Here is a 16,854-nt window from a genome sequence, read left to right on the forward strand (position 1 = left end):
TATTTCTCATAGTCTGGGAGTCCTTCATGTGTTTTTTGGCAAACTCTATGCAGGCTTTCATGTGTCTTGCACTGAGGAGAGGCTTCCATTGGGCCACTCTGCCATAAAGCCCCGACTGGTGGAGGGCTGTAGTGATAGTTGACTTTGTGGAACTTTCTCCCATCTCCCTACTGCATCTCTGGAGCTCAGCCACAGTGATCTTTGGGTTCTTCTTTACCTCTCTCACCAAGGCTCTTCTCCCACGATTGCTCAGTTTGGCTGGACGGCCAGGTCTAGGAAGAGTTCTGGTCATCCCAAACTTTTTCCATTTGAGGATTATGGAGGCCACTGTGCTTTTAGGAACCTTGAGTGCTGCAGAAATTCTTTTGTAACCTTGGCCAGATCTGTGCCTTGCCACAATTCTGTCTCTGAGCTCCTTGGGCAGTTCCTTCGACCTCATGATTCTCATTTGCTCTGACATGCACTGTGAGCTGTAAGGTCTTATGTAGACAGGTGTGTGCCTTTCCTAATCGAGTCCAATCAGTTTAATTAAACACAGCTGGACTCCAATGAAGGAGCAGAACCATCTCAAGGAGGATCAGAAGAAATGGACAGCATGTGAGTTAAATATGAGTGTCACTGCAAAGGGTCTGAATACTTATGACCGTGTGATATTTCAGTTTTTCTTTTTTAATAAATTTGCAAAAATTTCTACATTTCTGTTTTTTTCTGTCAAGATGGGGTGCTGAGTGTACATTAATGACAAATAAAATGAACTTTTTTGATTTTGGCAAATGGCTGAAATGACACAAAGAGTGAAAAATTTAAAGGGGTCTGAATACTTTCCGTACCCACTGTACCTGGCTCAATACGGGTTTTCAGGAGTCTTTACAGCAACACTTACAATTTCCAAAGCAGTGACTTTATCCCACCATTTGACAGTGTATGGTGTAGAGAGTTAACCTACAGTGAGTAAAATAATTATGCAAACAGTGCACTTTAAACATCCATTCCAGCATTCCTCTGCAATGAGCAATGTGGTCACATCTGGAAACATCTGCTCTATTTTCTAAATAAAATGATTTAGATAACCCAGAGTAGCTGTTGGATTTTGTAATATCTGACTCAATATCTGAGATGTGTTTTTTTTTTTTTCACTCAGACTGTTCCAGATCTCAGCAATGATCAATTTGTAATACAGCAGATGTTTCCTTTAATCACTACAACATGCCTCACACTGACGGCATAGACAAAAAAACAGACACAATGTTTGTAATGCTTGCAGAAATGCCCTCTGTGTCCGAGCATGTGCATCTAGACGGACACTCACAAAGATACAGAGAAGCAAACTCCACAAAAAGAGCAGACAAAGACTCCCTCTCCTCACTTATCAATGAGGTAATAGAGTGACCTTGCCTCCTCTGATCTGTCACACTCACCTGAGGGCTTTCTTCTGTTGTACCACCAGGGGTCTGTGTACAGGCAGCTCCTCGCTCCATGTGTGTGCTGTGAGTGTGTGTCGAAAGATGTCACAAAGGTGTCACGAAGGTTCTTACTGTGTCCTTGAAAGTTTCTTCAAGTGCAGTGTTTTATTTTCTTACCCCGGCAACAAGGTTCCTTCAAGGCCACATCAGAAAAGAAATCTGAAAGAATGAGTGAACGATGGAAAACATGATAAAGAAAAAGAGAAAGGAGATGCTAAATAACTGGAATATGGGCAATATAAATGCACGTCAGATAGAGTGGAGGAGCAGTAGGCTGAAGAAAGATTATAGCATGGAGGATGGGAAAAAGTGGTGAGGTAGAGTAGCAAAGGGGATGCACTGTGAGCAGGTGCAGCGGTAGCAAAGGATAATGGGTAATATGAGTAAAGGGATGATGGTTCAAATCCCTCTTTTATCCTCTTCCTGAGCCCTGACCCCACCAGGGCAATGAGGACAGGAAAGGGAAATGGCAATGATCCACCGCAGCCACTGAGAGCAGAAACGAGGTGAGTGAAGTGAAGGGATGGAGGGAAAAAGGAGGGTGCAGCAGGTGGAAGTTAAAAAGAGACCTTGGACTGGAACGAGCTAAATTGGAGACACAATCAGTTCAAGGATGTTCAAACCCATATGGCAGGAATGGTTCATCGGAAAGAGAAATTGAACAGAAGCTTGCACATATGTGACCCCATCATCTGGACTCTGAATGGGTGGTGGATTGATGTGCCTTTGAACAGAATCAACTAGTATCATAACATCTTTTTCTACCCATAGAATGACCTTTTCTCTCTCTTGTCCTTTTTTTTTTTCTTTTTTTTTTTCAGGCATTTCCTGTTCAAAACGTCGTCTGGGACCACCCCTCTCTTCAGTAGCTCCTCCCCTGGTTACCCTCTAACTTCGGGAACAGTGTATTCTCCGCCCCCTCGCCTGCTACCCAGAAACACCTTCTCCCGCTCAGCCTTTAAACTAAAGAAACCATCCAAGTACTGCAGCTGGAAATGTGCCGCAGTCACAGCCATCGCAGCTGCTGCTCTACTGGCTATCCTACTGTCCTACTTCATCGGTAAGTGAACACGCACCAAGTATTATTATTATTCATGAAGAGGACTAATTACATTTCATGTTTTAATTATAGGAGTTATGCCAAAGAATCGCACCTTATATATAGCCAATAAAATGTTGGAAAATTTATTTGAAAAGATGAATTGGCACTTTTTTTTTTTTTTCTGAATAAACACATGCTTAGTCACATATAATATATTTTATCTATGGTGAGTTAATCCTGTTTATTTCATGCTGCCCCACAATACACAAAATTTGCTTTAGTATTAGTATTCATCTCACACCACGACAAAAAAGTGCCAAGCTAAAGGCTCGTTATAAGCACAAAGCAAATTCTCAAGGTGTGAGCTTTGTCACAGTAGCACTGGGCTGCACTGTCAAAATCAGATTCAGAGGGAGCCCTGGCCTCCCCTCAGCATCCATAAACAGCCAGGCAGACAGACAGAAAGATACATAAATCACAGCATACTGGGGCTGTCTCTGTGAACAGGTATCAGTCAAGGTAGGAATCCTAACAGACCCAGCAAGGGAAGTGGATGTTTTTCACTGATCTGAAGCCAATGAGCGATAGTCATACTTAAATGAATGGCAGATACACAGAGGAGAGCACTTACCAAGCACCTCAGGAACAGATTCTAATGGCTGTCTGCTGGTGGGTCTGCAGGACGCGAGAAAAAGCACTGCTCAAAGTGTGTGGGAGGGTGTGTGGGTGTGGATTTTATTCCTTCTTGACCTCCTTCAGTGGACAAGAGAATGCAAGTCTGTGCGTATGTGTGTGAGAGACCTGGACAATAGAAAGAGGAAGAACAAAAAAAAATGCATGTATGTCTGAATTTGTGTGTCTCATTTACTGTAGCATATGTATTGGTGTGTGTGTGTGTGTGTGTGTGTGTGTGTGTGTGTGTGTGTGGAGGCAGATGTGTCACTGAGCCCTTGATTGGCCTCTTACCCCAGAGACCAGAGTCAACAGATGGGGGGATCTTAGGAAGCAGTGGCATCAGCAGAAAGAACAACCCACTCATCACCTCTGCATACATTATTAATATAATTTTACATTATTTATAAATATATATATTTATATATAAATCACCATCAATCTACTCATCCACAGCCAGTGTGTATCTGTGTGTGCGGGCTTTACGCACCTTAGCTTGCTCGCATGGATGTGTCCAAATTGCAAGTGTGCACGCAGGTCTGTGCCTGTGTGCATGAGTCCATGTTTGTGTGTGCATCACCTCGGAGTGCCCTTGAGATTGGTGTGTGTCCTCCAGAGCACATCAAGGCCTCTTGCCTGGGGCGCACAGACAGATCCATCCTCTCCTGAGCTTTACATGGTCACACTAGGGTTGGACAGCCACATATGGAGCCACAAAGCCAGAGTGGGGAGGGGAAGGGAGGCCACAACCAACACAGAGTTCGTAGCACCTCCACAAAGATACTAGAGGACATAGATGAAGTGGAGCATTAGCCAATCCATCAGTTTAACCATCTTTTCGTGTTATTAGCCACGTAGAGATCACCTGGGGCTTTAATGACGCAATTATTTGTTTTAATAAGAACATACAATTACTGAATGTTAAATACAGATTCAATTAGGGAGAAATGCAAGAGTTTGGTCTAATTATGAAAACATAATTGCTGCCTTATATACATCAGTGTACCATCTTGGTACTTGCTATATACATACAACTTAGAACAATAATGCCCATTTATTTTAATAAATGGTAGCATAATCTCTAAATATATTATGAAATTACTTTCTTCATATTGTAGGTGTTGTATAGCAAGAAAAAGACTACCAGGCATGCTACTCCAAACACAGTGTGACTATGCAGTAATTTTTTAAGTGGAATTCACTGAATAAGGAGCAAGAGTCGCTAATACATTTTCCTTTAAACTCCATTTTCTTTACTCCTACTGTTTTATAATATGCCAAATGTCAGTGTTTTACCACCAAACTTAATTGTCCAACTGGCTGTAATTCAGTAAGCGGAACAAGGCTGAAATGGTACTTTATTGTTATCATTACTTTTGCTAACAGTAAGGCCCTTTTTCAGCTGTTGTAAGGAAATGTTTTGCTCTGGTGTTCTGTCTGTGCTGAACAGAGCTGTAGCAATGCTGCCAAGCCTGAAACCCTTGTGTTTACCTAGCTTTTTGTAGCGTTAATCGTGCAGCGAGTTTCAGTCGGAAGAGTTCACTGCTCATAGGGGGGATTTTGTAGTACCTTACTTGTGTGTGTTGTGTGTCTTATGTGTGTGTGTGTGTGCACGTGTTTGAGAGAGAGGCCGGCGCTCACTAGGGGGATTGTGCAGAGCACCCAGAGCCATGCAGCGTGAAGAGGACCCCTCCGAGGCGTCCGCCCAAGAGCCCACTCATAAATTACACCAGGACACATGTGCCTGAACAGCACTTTTCTGTGTGTGTGTGTGTGTGTGTGTGTGTGTGTGTGTGTGTGTGTGTGTGTGTGTGTGTGAGGGTGTGTGTGTGTTTGTGTAAGTACTTCTTCCCTTAGAACAACCTATAAGATCCATGTGAGTACAATGTGTGTGTCTGATTGTGTGGCTTTGAAGGCTCCTTTCAAATGATATTTTTTTTTCTTTTTTTTAAGACTGTAAATAAAGCTTCAGAAATTGCTTGACAATCTTCCAGAAACACAAACACGTATGCATGCCCACTGAGAACCTTTTAAAAAGGCAGGACTCAGCATGCTTCAGGAGCATGGTAGACAATATCTCTTTGAAGCTTATTCATTATGTCCTACTGTTACAATGGCGACATGGGGACGCGATAAACACGAACACACAGATACACAAAATGGAAAAAAAACATGCAGCTGTGTGCCTGTGTATATCTATACCTGTATATGTGTTTGAGAGAGTTTATTTGTATGGAGGACAGATAGTCACATTTTGGTTAAATGTTTGGCTTCCAACTCTGGTAGATTATGGCCTACTCTTTACGTGTGAAGGAATGACTGAACGGATGGAGGAAGGAGGATAAACGGCAGTGCTTGTTCTTCATTCCCTCAGCGTCTTGTTTGCTTGCTCCGCATGGAGCACCGGAGCCAAAGGAGAGGTGGTTGCTAGGATACAGGTGAACGGCTGGCATACAAGAGGAAAGAGAGGTCCGTCATTGTGAACGGCAGCCTGGAGAGAGCAAGATAGAGGACGGCAAAGGGAGAGGGGGAAAAAAGAAAGGGGTGAAATAGAGTTGGAGCACAGAGGGCAGAGGGGAAGAAGGGAGATGTGTCACTGTCAGCATGTAGCCAGAGCATAAAGGAGAGAGGAAAAGGAGGATAGATGACTGAAGGGATGGAGGAGAGAAGGGCTGAGTCTGATATGTCACTGTCAGCAGCATAAGGGATGACAGCTCAAGATTGTTCGTGGGTATGGGGGGTGGTGGGGTGGGGGGGCAGGAAAGGAGCAGAGTCTGTTGTTTTCTCTGCAGAGAAAAAGAAGGTGAGCTGACTGGGAGGAGGAGCTGGAGTGACAAGACAACCAGGTGCACAGAGGAGAAACTGAGGAGAGGCAGAAAGGGGAGAGATGAAGGAGAGTATGGCCCCCTGAGGTTCTGTCACCTGGAATATCTGTGGGACTAATGTTTCCTAATTGATCACAGCGAGCAGACAACAGAGGGACTGTGACAGAGAAGAAGAGGGGACAAAGAAAAACGACTGAGAACGTGGAGGGGTTGTGGTGAAAGAAGTTAGAACGGATGAAAAGAGGAGCAGAACGTCAGGAGCAGAGGACAGAAAATATACAGACAGAAAACCAGACAGGAAAATAGATGGACTGGATGGTTAGAAATGAGAGGAGAGGCTAGTTTGATACATAGATGGAAGATCGAGGACACATCAGACTGGTTGTGTTCAGGTGCTGTTTTCACACACACAAACACACACACACACACAGAGGAGTGCCCTTGACTGCAATGAATAAACTTGCTAGCGGGCACATGTGTCACCTTTGCAGGGGTGTTTCGTGTGAATGTGTGTGTGTGTGTGATGGCCGAATTTGTCGGGCACAGTGGCACACTCCGCATGGTATTGTCACCACTGATGAATGAGAGCACACACACACACACTCACATGCACGTACACACACAGATACAATGTATTTTTAGTCTTACTCTCAACTCCCCTGTCTGTTGATTAAACAGACCCACACGTACTCACACAGTCGCAGACACACACACCGTCATCGAGTGTGACCTTCATGCCTCTAAGCCGACCACTTTCCATCCATCATTGCTGTCTTGCTGTTCCAGACTGATCACAATCACTTACTGCCCATTCTTTCCAGTTATAAGTGTCTCACTTGAGCGCATTCATATCACTGTTTCCTTACAGAACAATATGTTAATGATTTTCTCTGTTCAAAGATATACAGCTTAGCTAAAAATACTAGGTGAACAAAGTGGTTTTCATTTTCTTCAAAATGTTTGAATATTTTTGTCAGCCATCAGAATGTAGGGAGATAAGCAATAAATTAAAAGTTATTTAGTACTGTACATTTGATATAATTACATCGTATAAATTTATCCATGTTAACATACAGTATTTAATGAACTAAAACTTTGGTGTGGGGGGAGCCAATCCCAGCTGACACTGTACAAGAGGCAGGAGTACACTACACACTAGACAGATCACCGGTCTATCACAGGGCTTGCACACCGAGACAAACACTCACACCCACATTGACACCTACAGTCAATTTCGACAAACTGCAAGTCTTTGGACTGCGAGAGGAAACCCACAGAGAAACAGGGATAACATGCAAAATGCACACAGAAAGACCCCAGGGTCCAACAGGATTCAGACTCAGGGCCTTTCTTTCAACAGTGCTAACCACCGCAAAACCGTGCCATCCCGATTTTTTCTAGATCACTTTAAAACAATTATCTCTCGAAGTTTATGTAGCCATGATTTCAAGGCACCAGTCATGTCAGTTTATAGTAAACAGTCTTGTTGTGACATGCCACCATTTTTGTTTTTGGCCTCTTTTAACTGAAGCAATATCTACTTGCACAGGTTACAGACAGTTTAACCATGTTCCATTATTGGACTGTTTAATTTTAATAGTTTTGGATACATGATGAAGTGAAACAGTTCATTATTTTAGATAAAATAGCAGAGTAATATTATATTTTTTTTTAATGTAGCAGAAATTAACTGCCCATCTACGTGGGCAGGAACACTTGTAAAGTAGTAATAGAAAATGAAAAGAAAATGTAGATAGGCTGCTGATTATGTGCCACTTTTGTTTCAAAATAAGATTGAAAAATTTTTGAAGTATTTTCTTTTATAATTCTCCATTTTACAAAACAAATTACAGAGCTTTTAAATGTAATAAACAAAGATAGTGAGCCCTTGGCCTGTCTGGTTGAGTTGTGTCAGACCTGCAGGTCTCACAATGTGGCTGCTTTCCAAACCCAGCTCCTTGACCCCAAAGTCCCCTCTCACTCTGCATGTGGCTGCCCTTCTGCCGATCCGAGGTGGAACAGCTAGAGGTCAGGATGTGTCGCTCATGCCAGTGTGGGGGTGTATGTACATATATATTTGGTGTGTGTGTGTAGGTGCATTTGTGAGGAGGTGAAGGCATGATTGGACATATGGTGAATTCAGGAACTTGGGCATAAGGATCAGACGTGGAGCGTGTGTCCTTAGCAGCGGGGTCTGTCGTACTGATAAAGGTTAGGATCTTACCACTTGCTGCCAGTCCAGGAAAAGGGCAGGGCATGGCCAGGACCAGGCACAAGGTGCTATACCATCTGCACCAGAGGGATAAATGGGTCATCTGCGCTGGTCAGGTAATACAAAGCAGGGTGCACACTTATTCAAACGGTACCTGGTGGTAACAACGATGTTCATCCTTTGGCTTTCTGTTGTCTGCCTGGAGTTTCTATACATACTATGGAGGAAATATTAAATGTGCTGATGTGAAGTTGCAGCCACACTGACACTGACATCATTGCTGAGCCTGCATTAGCGTGCATGAGCTCATTTCATTCATTTATTTCCTCATTCATTTATTCATTAGCGTGGGGCTTATCTGGGTCTGATCGTTAGTCCAATTAGGCCCACGGTGCTTCACTACTCCTGTGTTCAAAACAGGAGATGTATGAAGGCAAATTGAAAGAAATCGGTGTCCTCTCTTCTCCATCTCATTTTCTTTCATTTTCTCTGTCTCTTGGCCTCCAGAACTCACTTTTCTTTCTTCCTCACTCATCCTCTCTCACTCTCTGATCTCTGATAAGATAGCATAGTTCCTCATATCCTGTTTCTAATACAGATCGATGAGAGGGAAAGGACCGAGGTAGGAAGGGATGAGACGAGACAGAGTGGGTTGATGTGGAGAAGAGAAGGTGGAGTGAGGGAGTGGTGGGAGGGTCACGGTAGAGATATCTGAAGAGGAAATGAGGATTCAGAAAGGAGAACATCACTCAGATTCACATCTCCTTTCATTTAGCCCATCACACACATGCACACGTGCACATGACGGGTAGTCTCAATATTTCAGTGCCATTTCTGCTGTATGATTGAGTCAGTTGCCGCTTGTGTCCGTTAGACACTGTTTTGCAGGTAGGAGCTGTGAGCAACTCACATAACCTTTTGTGTTGCAGTCAATTACAGTTTAGTTGCATCAGCTGGGTGAGGAGGTCCCGTCGGAGGTTGCAGTGTGTATGCCCGTGTGCATGCTCTCTTGTTGTTAATACCAGGTGGTTTTAAGCATGCATATGTATATATACACACACACACACACACTCAGAGGGATACAAATTGTCTCTCTCAGTGTATATGACCCCCAAGGGCAGCAGCCAACCGCCGCCCCCGTCCCTCTGTCTGAGAGTCTAAATGATCTCAACAAGCAGCGCCTTCAAAACTTAGCTGTTTTATTTATAGACAACATAAGTAGATATTGTGTGGTAAATTCTAAGAAATATCCCAAATGGCCTGAATATTGAGAACCTGAGGCAGCACACTGTTCTTTCCTCAGACTCACCAATATTAGCATTGCACCCCTGTGTCACATAAATAGAGAGAAAGGTGTGAGTGGCACAGAAAGAAACCGTCATTTCTAGAGGTGGTTGATTTTTGCACATTTGTGTTTATTTTGGACACCGAAATGTCTGTTTGCTTGCTAAATGAGCACTTTGGATTTGGGGGGGGCGGGGGCTACAAAACGTAGAGAGGCAGGGAAAAGACTTCCTAAACCACTTAGCAGCCAGGCCAAGGATGGGGGGGCTGGTCTGCACTACAATTACTGCCCTAATTGAGGTCAGAGTTGTTAATTTAGTGGTGAATTAGAACAGTTAATATGCGTTTATCAGGATGGCCAGGGGATGCAAAGAAAAGTGCTTTGCCTGTGTGTGTGTGTGTGTGTAGACTTGAGTTCTTGGTGTAATTTTGGTCAAATTATAAGTGATTTAATACAAAAACATGCGAGAGATGCAAGAGGCCGTTCTCTTCCTCTGGTGCAATTAGGAGCAGTGCAGTTGGTTCAGTGGGAGATGCTGCTATTTAAATCGACAATGATAAGGTTGAGATGAGACAGAAAAGGGTGAGGGACATATGCATGGTGGGTGGTGGGGGGGATGAACAGCTGGAACATGTTCCAGAGAATAGAATGATGATGATACAATATTTTCCATTCAGAGGACACTCAGTGCACAGTCTGCCACAAAGTCACCTTTCTCCATCTCTGCTTCTCTCTTTTTTCTTCTCATACAGAAATCCATTTACACCCTTTAACTCTAAGATGTATAAATATTTCTCAAAACACACATGAGCATTGTATTTCTTATCTGATTGCCTGTGTTGTGAACCACTTACTGTCAGAGGATGAATCATAACCAGCTTTTCTTACCCAACCAGTCAATGAATACAGGGCCACTCATCCCTTAAATCATTCCTCTCTTCTTGCCACATCTCCACATCTTTTCCTCCTTTCCTCATTTCATCCATGGGGCTGCTTATTCACCCCTCCACCTCCTCTCTGCAACCTCATCTGTAGCCTGTTTTCCTGCTCCTTTTTATCCTCAGGGGATTTTATGTGTTGTTTAATATTCTCTCAGTTCTTGCTGTCCTCCAGCATTCTCTCTGTTCCTCTCCTCCACTGTGCCGAGGTCCGTCACCAATTCTTCAAGAGCTCCTGACTGTTGCACCCTCTCCGCGCCTGGCCACCTTTTCATCTCCCCCGTTCTCTTGCCTCAGTCTGGCCTTTTCTTTCCTTTTTTTTTTTTGTCACAGGACCACGTGCGCTGCTGCTTTTAAAGATGCTGCCTTTTCGAGATGATGATACCAGCAAGCACTTTGCCTCTCTGAATTATGCATCGAGATTACATAAAAACCTCATGAAGCAACTGATCTATTTTTAATTTAATCCGTTTGCTTGTTAAACCTGCTTCTCTGTGATCTTTCCATGTGTGTATATGCATGTTTTTGTGTGTGTGTGTGTGTGTGAGTGAGTGAACATGAGTGAGAAGACAAGGATTAACAAGGAACACAGCCTAAGTCAGACTATCTCTCTTGTTCTCCCCTTGTCTGTCAGCTGAATTCAGTTCAGATAGACTTTATTGACATGGCATTTAATAAAGGCTTCCAATGCAGCTTGAAAACAGTAATTATGGCAATTATGATCCGGAAAGAAAATGCTTAAAATTATGGCAACACAAAGCTAAATACATCAATTTCAGCAGTTTCATTTTGGCTAAAATTACACCCTAACAAAGTTAGACGTGTTGTTAAAATGAGGGGTGGTACTTGTAAAGAGAATGATAACAAGTGTCTCTCTTTGTCTCTGCCTTTCTTTCTCTCTATATCTCTCCTGTTCTGTTTCTTGCTGCAAAGAAACCTGTTGACAAAGCACTGGCTTTTGTGCTCTTGTCGCCGAGGAGTAAGAGTGCCATCTATTGGTCAATCTTTCACAGCTACCCACAGAAAAAAGGAAACAGAGGAGGAAAGAAAAAAGTCATTCGGGAAAACCACACATGTGCACCGACCCTCATCAACACACACACGTACAATGAACAGGCATACACAATGAGCTAACTATAGGGCTGTCTGATGTGTTCTTGGGGATGACCTAGATTGAGAGTGGCGTCACAATAGAGTAACGATTGCTTACTGTCTCCAGCTGATTCAATAGGTAATCTTTCCATCGACTGCTCCCAGTGTGATACCATCTTTGCGTGTCCGTGCGCCTGCATGTGTGCGTGGATGCATGTCTACGTTATCTACAAGCAAGGACAGGCACAGATAAGAAGAAAAGAAGGAAGAAAAAGGGGAATTAAAAGGAAAAGAGGGAGAGGAATGAAGGTCAGCGCAATGAGAGAGGAGAGGGCAAGAGGTGGAGAGAAGAGAATAGAGACTGGGGAGGGAGGAAGCTGTAGTTCCTCTGCTTTTCGTTTTCTCTCTCGCTCTGTCTCTCCTGTTCTTTATACTAGCCCTCCCCCACACCACCACCACCACCATCCCATGAAAAATATAAAACAGCTGACAGTGGAGGCCGGGCAGTAGCCGAGGTGTCAGCGCTTTCCTTTGACTAGGACGGGCGGACATAAAAAGGAAGAAACAAAGAAACAGAAAGGGGTGGGAGTGTGGGGGGCAAGATGGGTGAGAATGAGTGTGTCCCGGCAGCAAATCCTAAAACTATATTCCCTACTCCTGCAACTTTTACACTCATCCCCACGTGTGCAAATCCTGGGCATGTGGAGATAGAATTTGACAAGAAGAAAATTGATTCCCAGGCTTTAGATGCAGGTGTTATAGGCTCATGTGGTGGAGGTGAGGCCAACGCTGAGAGGCACGCAACAGCAGCTACATAATCATGCACCCACTGCATGTCCGTGCATCCTCAAACCTCACATCACAGCATGCATGTATACATCCTACACTCCAGGTGCATTATGCTTTCCATGCAACACTGTTTGAAATAATCAAACAATGCATCTCCAGTTGTTCTTCTCAGGAGATCATTTTGACGCAAGAAAGAGACTTAAAACCATCATACTCAGAAACATTCCTGCCGCCAGAAAAAAGGATGACTGTAATTTCCTGTACAGTAAGGGAACAGGCTGTTTTGTTACTGTTCAGTGGTTCTGTTCTGTTTCTTTGCTCCTGTTTTGTTTTGTTTTGTTTTGGGTTTCTTTTTTTTTTTTTTTTGAAGGGGGTGGGGGCAGCAAGCTAAGGAGGGAAGAGACAAGGCAAGAGTAAAGAGCTGACAAAGTGAAGAGCGAACACACTCAAGCAGTCTTATACCACCAGCATACAATAACACAACAGAGGACAAAAGAAAAGGAGAAGGGAAAAGAGAGTCATAGAGCAAGCTCTTCAGAGAGCAATCTGTCACTTGCTCTCTGTGAGTTGGTGTAAAGGCTTCCAAATAAAAGCGAGAGATGCTGTCAGGATGAAAGAAGCTTGTGAGAGGTTGAGGTAAAGAAAGCAGAAAAAAAAAAACTTAAGGATCTATATGTTTTTTAATATCTGTTTTGCTTCAGTTTCTGTGCTGTAGGTTAGCTACCGCTTTGTTAACAGGGTGTTTGATTGATAAGACAAGTGTAAAAGCAACATTCTATAAAAGCCGCAGTAGTTGGCGTATAAATGACAGATCAGGCTTAGAGGGTTGGCCTCCTGTATTTCTTTGGCTTGATGAGCTTTCAAGTGTGGATTTATTTATATATTTATTCATTTATTTTATCCTGGACTTGTAGACAATCCACTGTTCATGTCACGTGTCCTCTCACACTCTCTCTCTCCCTACCTTTTTTTTTCTCTTCCTCTCCATCCCTTTGTGTGTAGCCATCAACTTGCTGGGTTTGACATGGCAGCTGAAGCCATCCGACGGCCCTGTGTTAAACAACGGACTGGGAACTGGTTTGCCTGTCAACAGCGATGTGGCCACGTTGCCCTCTGGAGGCAGAGGTATGAACAACGGCGCACCCCCCCCCCCCCACATTAAGAATTACACAGCCCGTAGCAGGGATATTAAATCTAACTGTTGAACTTAAAGAATAAGGCTGAGGATAGGCCTACATATTTTTTTTAAATTATAATATATTTTTATGTCATAAAAATATTTAAACCAGCAAATGAATTTAACCAACAAACATGTTTCCTGTGCAGTCACAGACTGTAGCGATTTCCCCGATGCCACTGAGCTTAATTCTTATTAAAAACACCTTAATGAGCCACACTGGGTGACAAGTTCCTTTATTATGACAATCATGGGTACTGTAGTTTATTACGAGTCAACTCCCACATACTGGATGTTCACATACCACCCTGTTACTGTAAACACTCCTACCTGGCCAATTGTGTATCAATACACAGCTGAAAATAGTTCCCAACAAAAGCACTATTTTAAAATAAAATGATATATTTTTGACCCATTTATTTTGGAATATTTATGTCTTCAGCAGGAACAAACTGTGGCTTGATGCTGAGTGTTACATGATGCAAGCAAGAAAGCTATAGAAAAGTGCCAGCTGTGTCCTTTAAGATTTTTTAATCTTGTTTCTGCCGTGTAAACATTCTAAAACAGACCAATAGATTTTTTGGTGCCCAAACAGGCTCATACCAACTAAAGTGTTTGTATAATATATGAAGCAGTACTAGCCGTGTTATTAGTATATGGTGTTTAACCATTCCACTGAGTTGTGTCAAGCTAAGTTTATCATCTCACTCTGCACAGAGGTAAAACAGCAACTGCACAACCCCCCTCCTTCCTTCTCTCTTTTAAAGCCCCCATGTGGTTTTCTATCTATTCTTCTTTCACTCCCTTAATCTCGATCTGTAGCACGCACAGCATGTACTATAGGTATGTGTGGGCTGCTGCTCTGTGCCTGTATTCTGGATTAATGAGAGGACTGGTGTGTTGTGTTCCCCAGCCGCCACGGCCAGATGCTACCATTGTTCTTCTCATTGTTACTTTTATTTCTTCGCTACTCTGCACACATACACACATACACTCTAACACCTTTTCAGTCAGGGCCCCAACACGCTGCTGTTAGATGACTGACTGGCGGATGCTGTGTGTTTTTGCACATCTGCTTTGGAAGCTCTGCCTGCAGTTCTGTTGGCTCTCTCTTGTTTAAGCCCAGACAACAAAGTCCACAGTCTTGCAGGCTTAGGCATCCCAACATCACATGTAACAATGCTCATTTTAACATAAACTGTGGGCACACAGTTTGCAAAGCTAATGGTGCTTGTCCGCTGTTATTCAATGTCCATGAATTTTAATAGAGGATTATTTCCACTAATGATTAACTATTGACTCTCACAATCGATGCCTCTAATCACAGATTATGCAGTTTCTTTTCCCCTCGCTCCAGGTCCGTGGGCAGGTCGTAACAGCAGCATAGACACGGGCAACATCGAGGTCGGGAGGCGGGTGACCCAAGAAGTTCCTCCAGGAGTGTTTTGGAGGTCCCTGCTCCACCTGAACCAACCCCAATTTCTCAAGTTCAACATTTCCCTTGGCAAGGACGCCCTCTTCGGAGTGTACATTCGCAAGGGCCTGCCTCCCTCACACGCACAGGTAAAATCTGACACAAAGTACAAGCAAGTCTAGATTCTATACCTGCAGGGGAATGGGCTATTCACAGAATTATCATTCCATTCATTAGTAACTCTCTATCTTCATATTGATCAGCCAAATGAAGAGTACATTAAATGTACTTCCCTATGTCGTGGGAGATTTTTAAAATTCATTTGTGATTGATTATAATGGTTGTTTGAAAAAACTAATTTAGGCTAAGATTTACACTTAATTAAATTTCACAGTAATGTAACTTTTACTGCCGCTTATTAATTAAAAACTACTCAGTTAACAGCAGATTTGATTTGTGGAATGGATTAATTGCATCCAGATAACAGGCTGACCTTGCTTACACTGGTTTAAAAAAAGTGAATATTTGGAAGCTTGTTGATTCAGCATGCCAGTAAAAACACTTGCAGTGTTTCCAGAAACCCACAGAGAATGATAGCCCTCAGTGATCTCTCTCTACTGTATTTTTCATGCCTCGTTGGCAATTTCCAGCCCTCTCTTTTAGTCTTCCTGCATACAGAACTTTGGGTCATTTTTCTGTAGACTAAAAAGGGGCCATCACAGCACTTCAGAGTGAAATCAAAGATATCTTGTGTCATTCTCACTTCCATTCAACTTTCTCTTTCTGTCACTCTCCTGCAGTATGACTACATGGAGCGCCTGGATGGGAAAGAGAAGTGGAGTGTGGTGGAGTCTCCACGAGAGAGGAGGAGCATCCAAACTGTGGTCCTAAATGAGGCGGTGTTTGTCCAGTACCTGGACGCCGGTGCCTGGCACCTGGCCTTCTACAATGATGGTCGGGAGAGAGAGACAGTTTCCTTCAGCACAAATGTCATGGGTGAGTCAGAATTTGTAAGATGTAGGTGAGAGCAGGGCAAGTTTAGAGGTACGATGAGATTCAGCACCAGCATTCAGAACATGGAAAGAGTAGCTACACCAAGCTAATCGCTACCAGTGACATATTTAGTATTGTACTTATAACACTGCTTGGCACACAGTGGACAGAATTATCAGAATCAGTGCAGCAGAATCAGAGTTTTTATCTGTTGCATCCTTCTTCCTTGTTGAAACGTTTTCCCTTCTTTTACCATATGCAGTATTACTCCCCATACAGTTTTACTCTATAATAGCATTTAACTTAAAAATTTTTTTCCCCCCTAAATGTTTACACATCTGCAAGGTGCAAAAACATTCACCAGCAGCATGTGCACAATGTTGTCACGACAAAGATTTATAGCAACATTGTCAAGTAGGCAGTGCCACTTAGTGCGTTAAAATATGTGTTAGCCAAAAAGTAGTATGATAACTGGATAATGTGCAATCAGAAACAAAGCACCACTTATTACACCAAAGAGCTTAGAATTTGTATCCATTGTGTGTATGTATGTGTGAAGAGGGTAAACACCAGATCTAAAACAGAAAGTTACCTGTAAACTGGATGTTTTTAGGATCTGAACCAGTGCTGCAAATAATTTGAGTTGTGTTTGAGGCACAAGTGTGAGAACAAGGGGGGTGGATAGAAAGAGTCAAGCAGATTGAAAGAATCCTTCACTGTCAATATCGGGCGGTAGAGCTTTCAGCGGTAGGAGAAGTAGAGAGAAGGAGAGGCAGAGGCGTCGAGGGCAGAATTAGAGTGAGTAGTTGGAAGGGGGAGCTGGAGGAAAGACATAATGGTGGGGGCAAAGCCAGAATGGAATGAAGTGGAGTGAAGGACGGGAGGAGGAGGAATTGAAGAGCGGAGTGAAAGGGAGGGTGGCATTAGGGTAAGAGGGAGACAAGGGGCTGAG

The 16,854-nt window shown here is 43.2% G+C and overlaps 1 protein-coding gene across 2 annotated transcripts in view; it reads left to right on the plus strand.

Moving 5' to 3' along the window:
* tenm2a (teneurin transmembrane protein 2a) overlaps window positions 1-16,854 on the plus strand; it is a 199,840-nt gene that overhangs the window by 152,342 nt on the left and 30,644 nt on the right. Inside the window, exons 5-8 of one of the 2 annotated variants that reach the window (XM_026330623.2) lie at window positions 2,285-2,523; window positions 13,321-13,443; window positions 14,853-15,058; window positions 15,710-15,905. In XM_026330623.2, the coding sequence (XP_026186408.2) occupies window positions 2,285-2,523; window positions 13,321-13,443; window positions 14,853-15,058; window positions 15,710-15,905 (764 nt within the window). Of the gene's footprint in view, window positions 1-2,284; window positions 2,524-13,320; window positions 13,444-14,831; window positions 15,059-15,709; window positions 15,906-16,854 lie in introns of both variants that reach the window. The other variant, XM_026330622.2, reaches the window with a different exon arrangement.

Source organism: Mastacembelus armatus, chromosome 10, assembly GCF_900324485.2.
Source record: "Mastacembelus armatus chromosome 10, fMasArm1.2, whole genome shotgun sequence".
Taxonomy (NCBI): domain Eukaryota; kingdom Metazoa; phylum Chordata; class Actinopteri; order Synbranchiformes; family Mastacembelidae; genus Mastacembelus; species Mastacembelus armatus.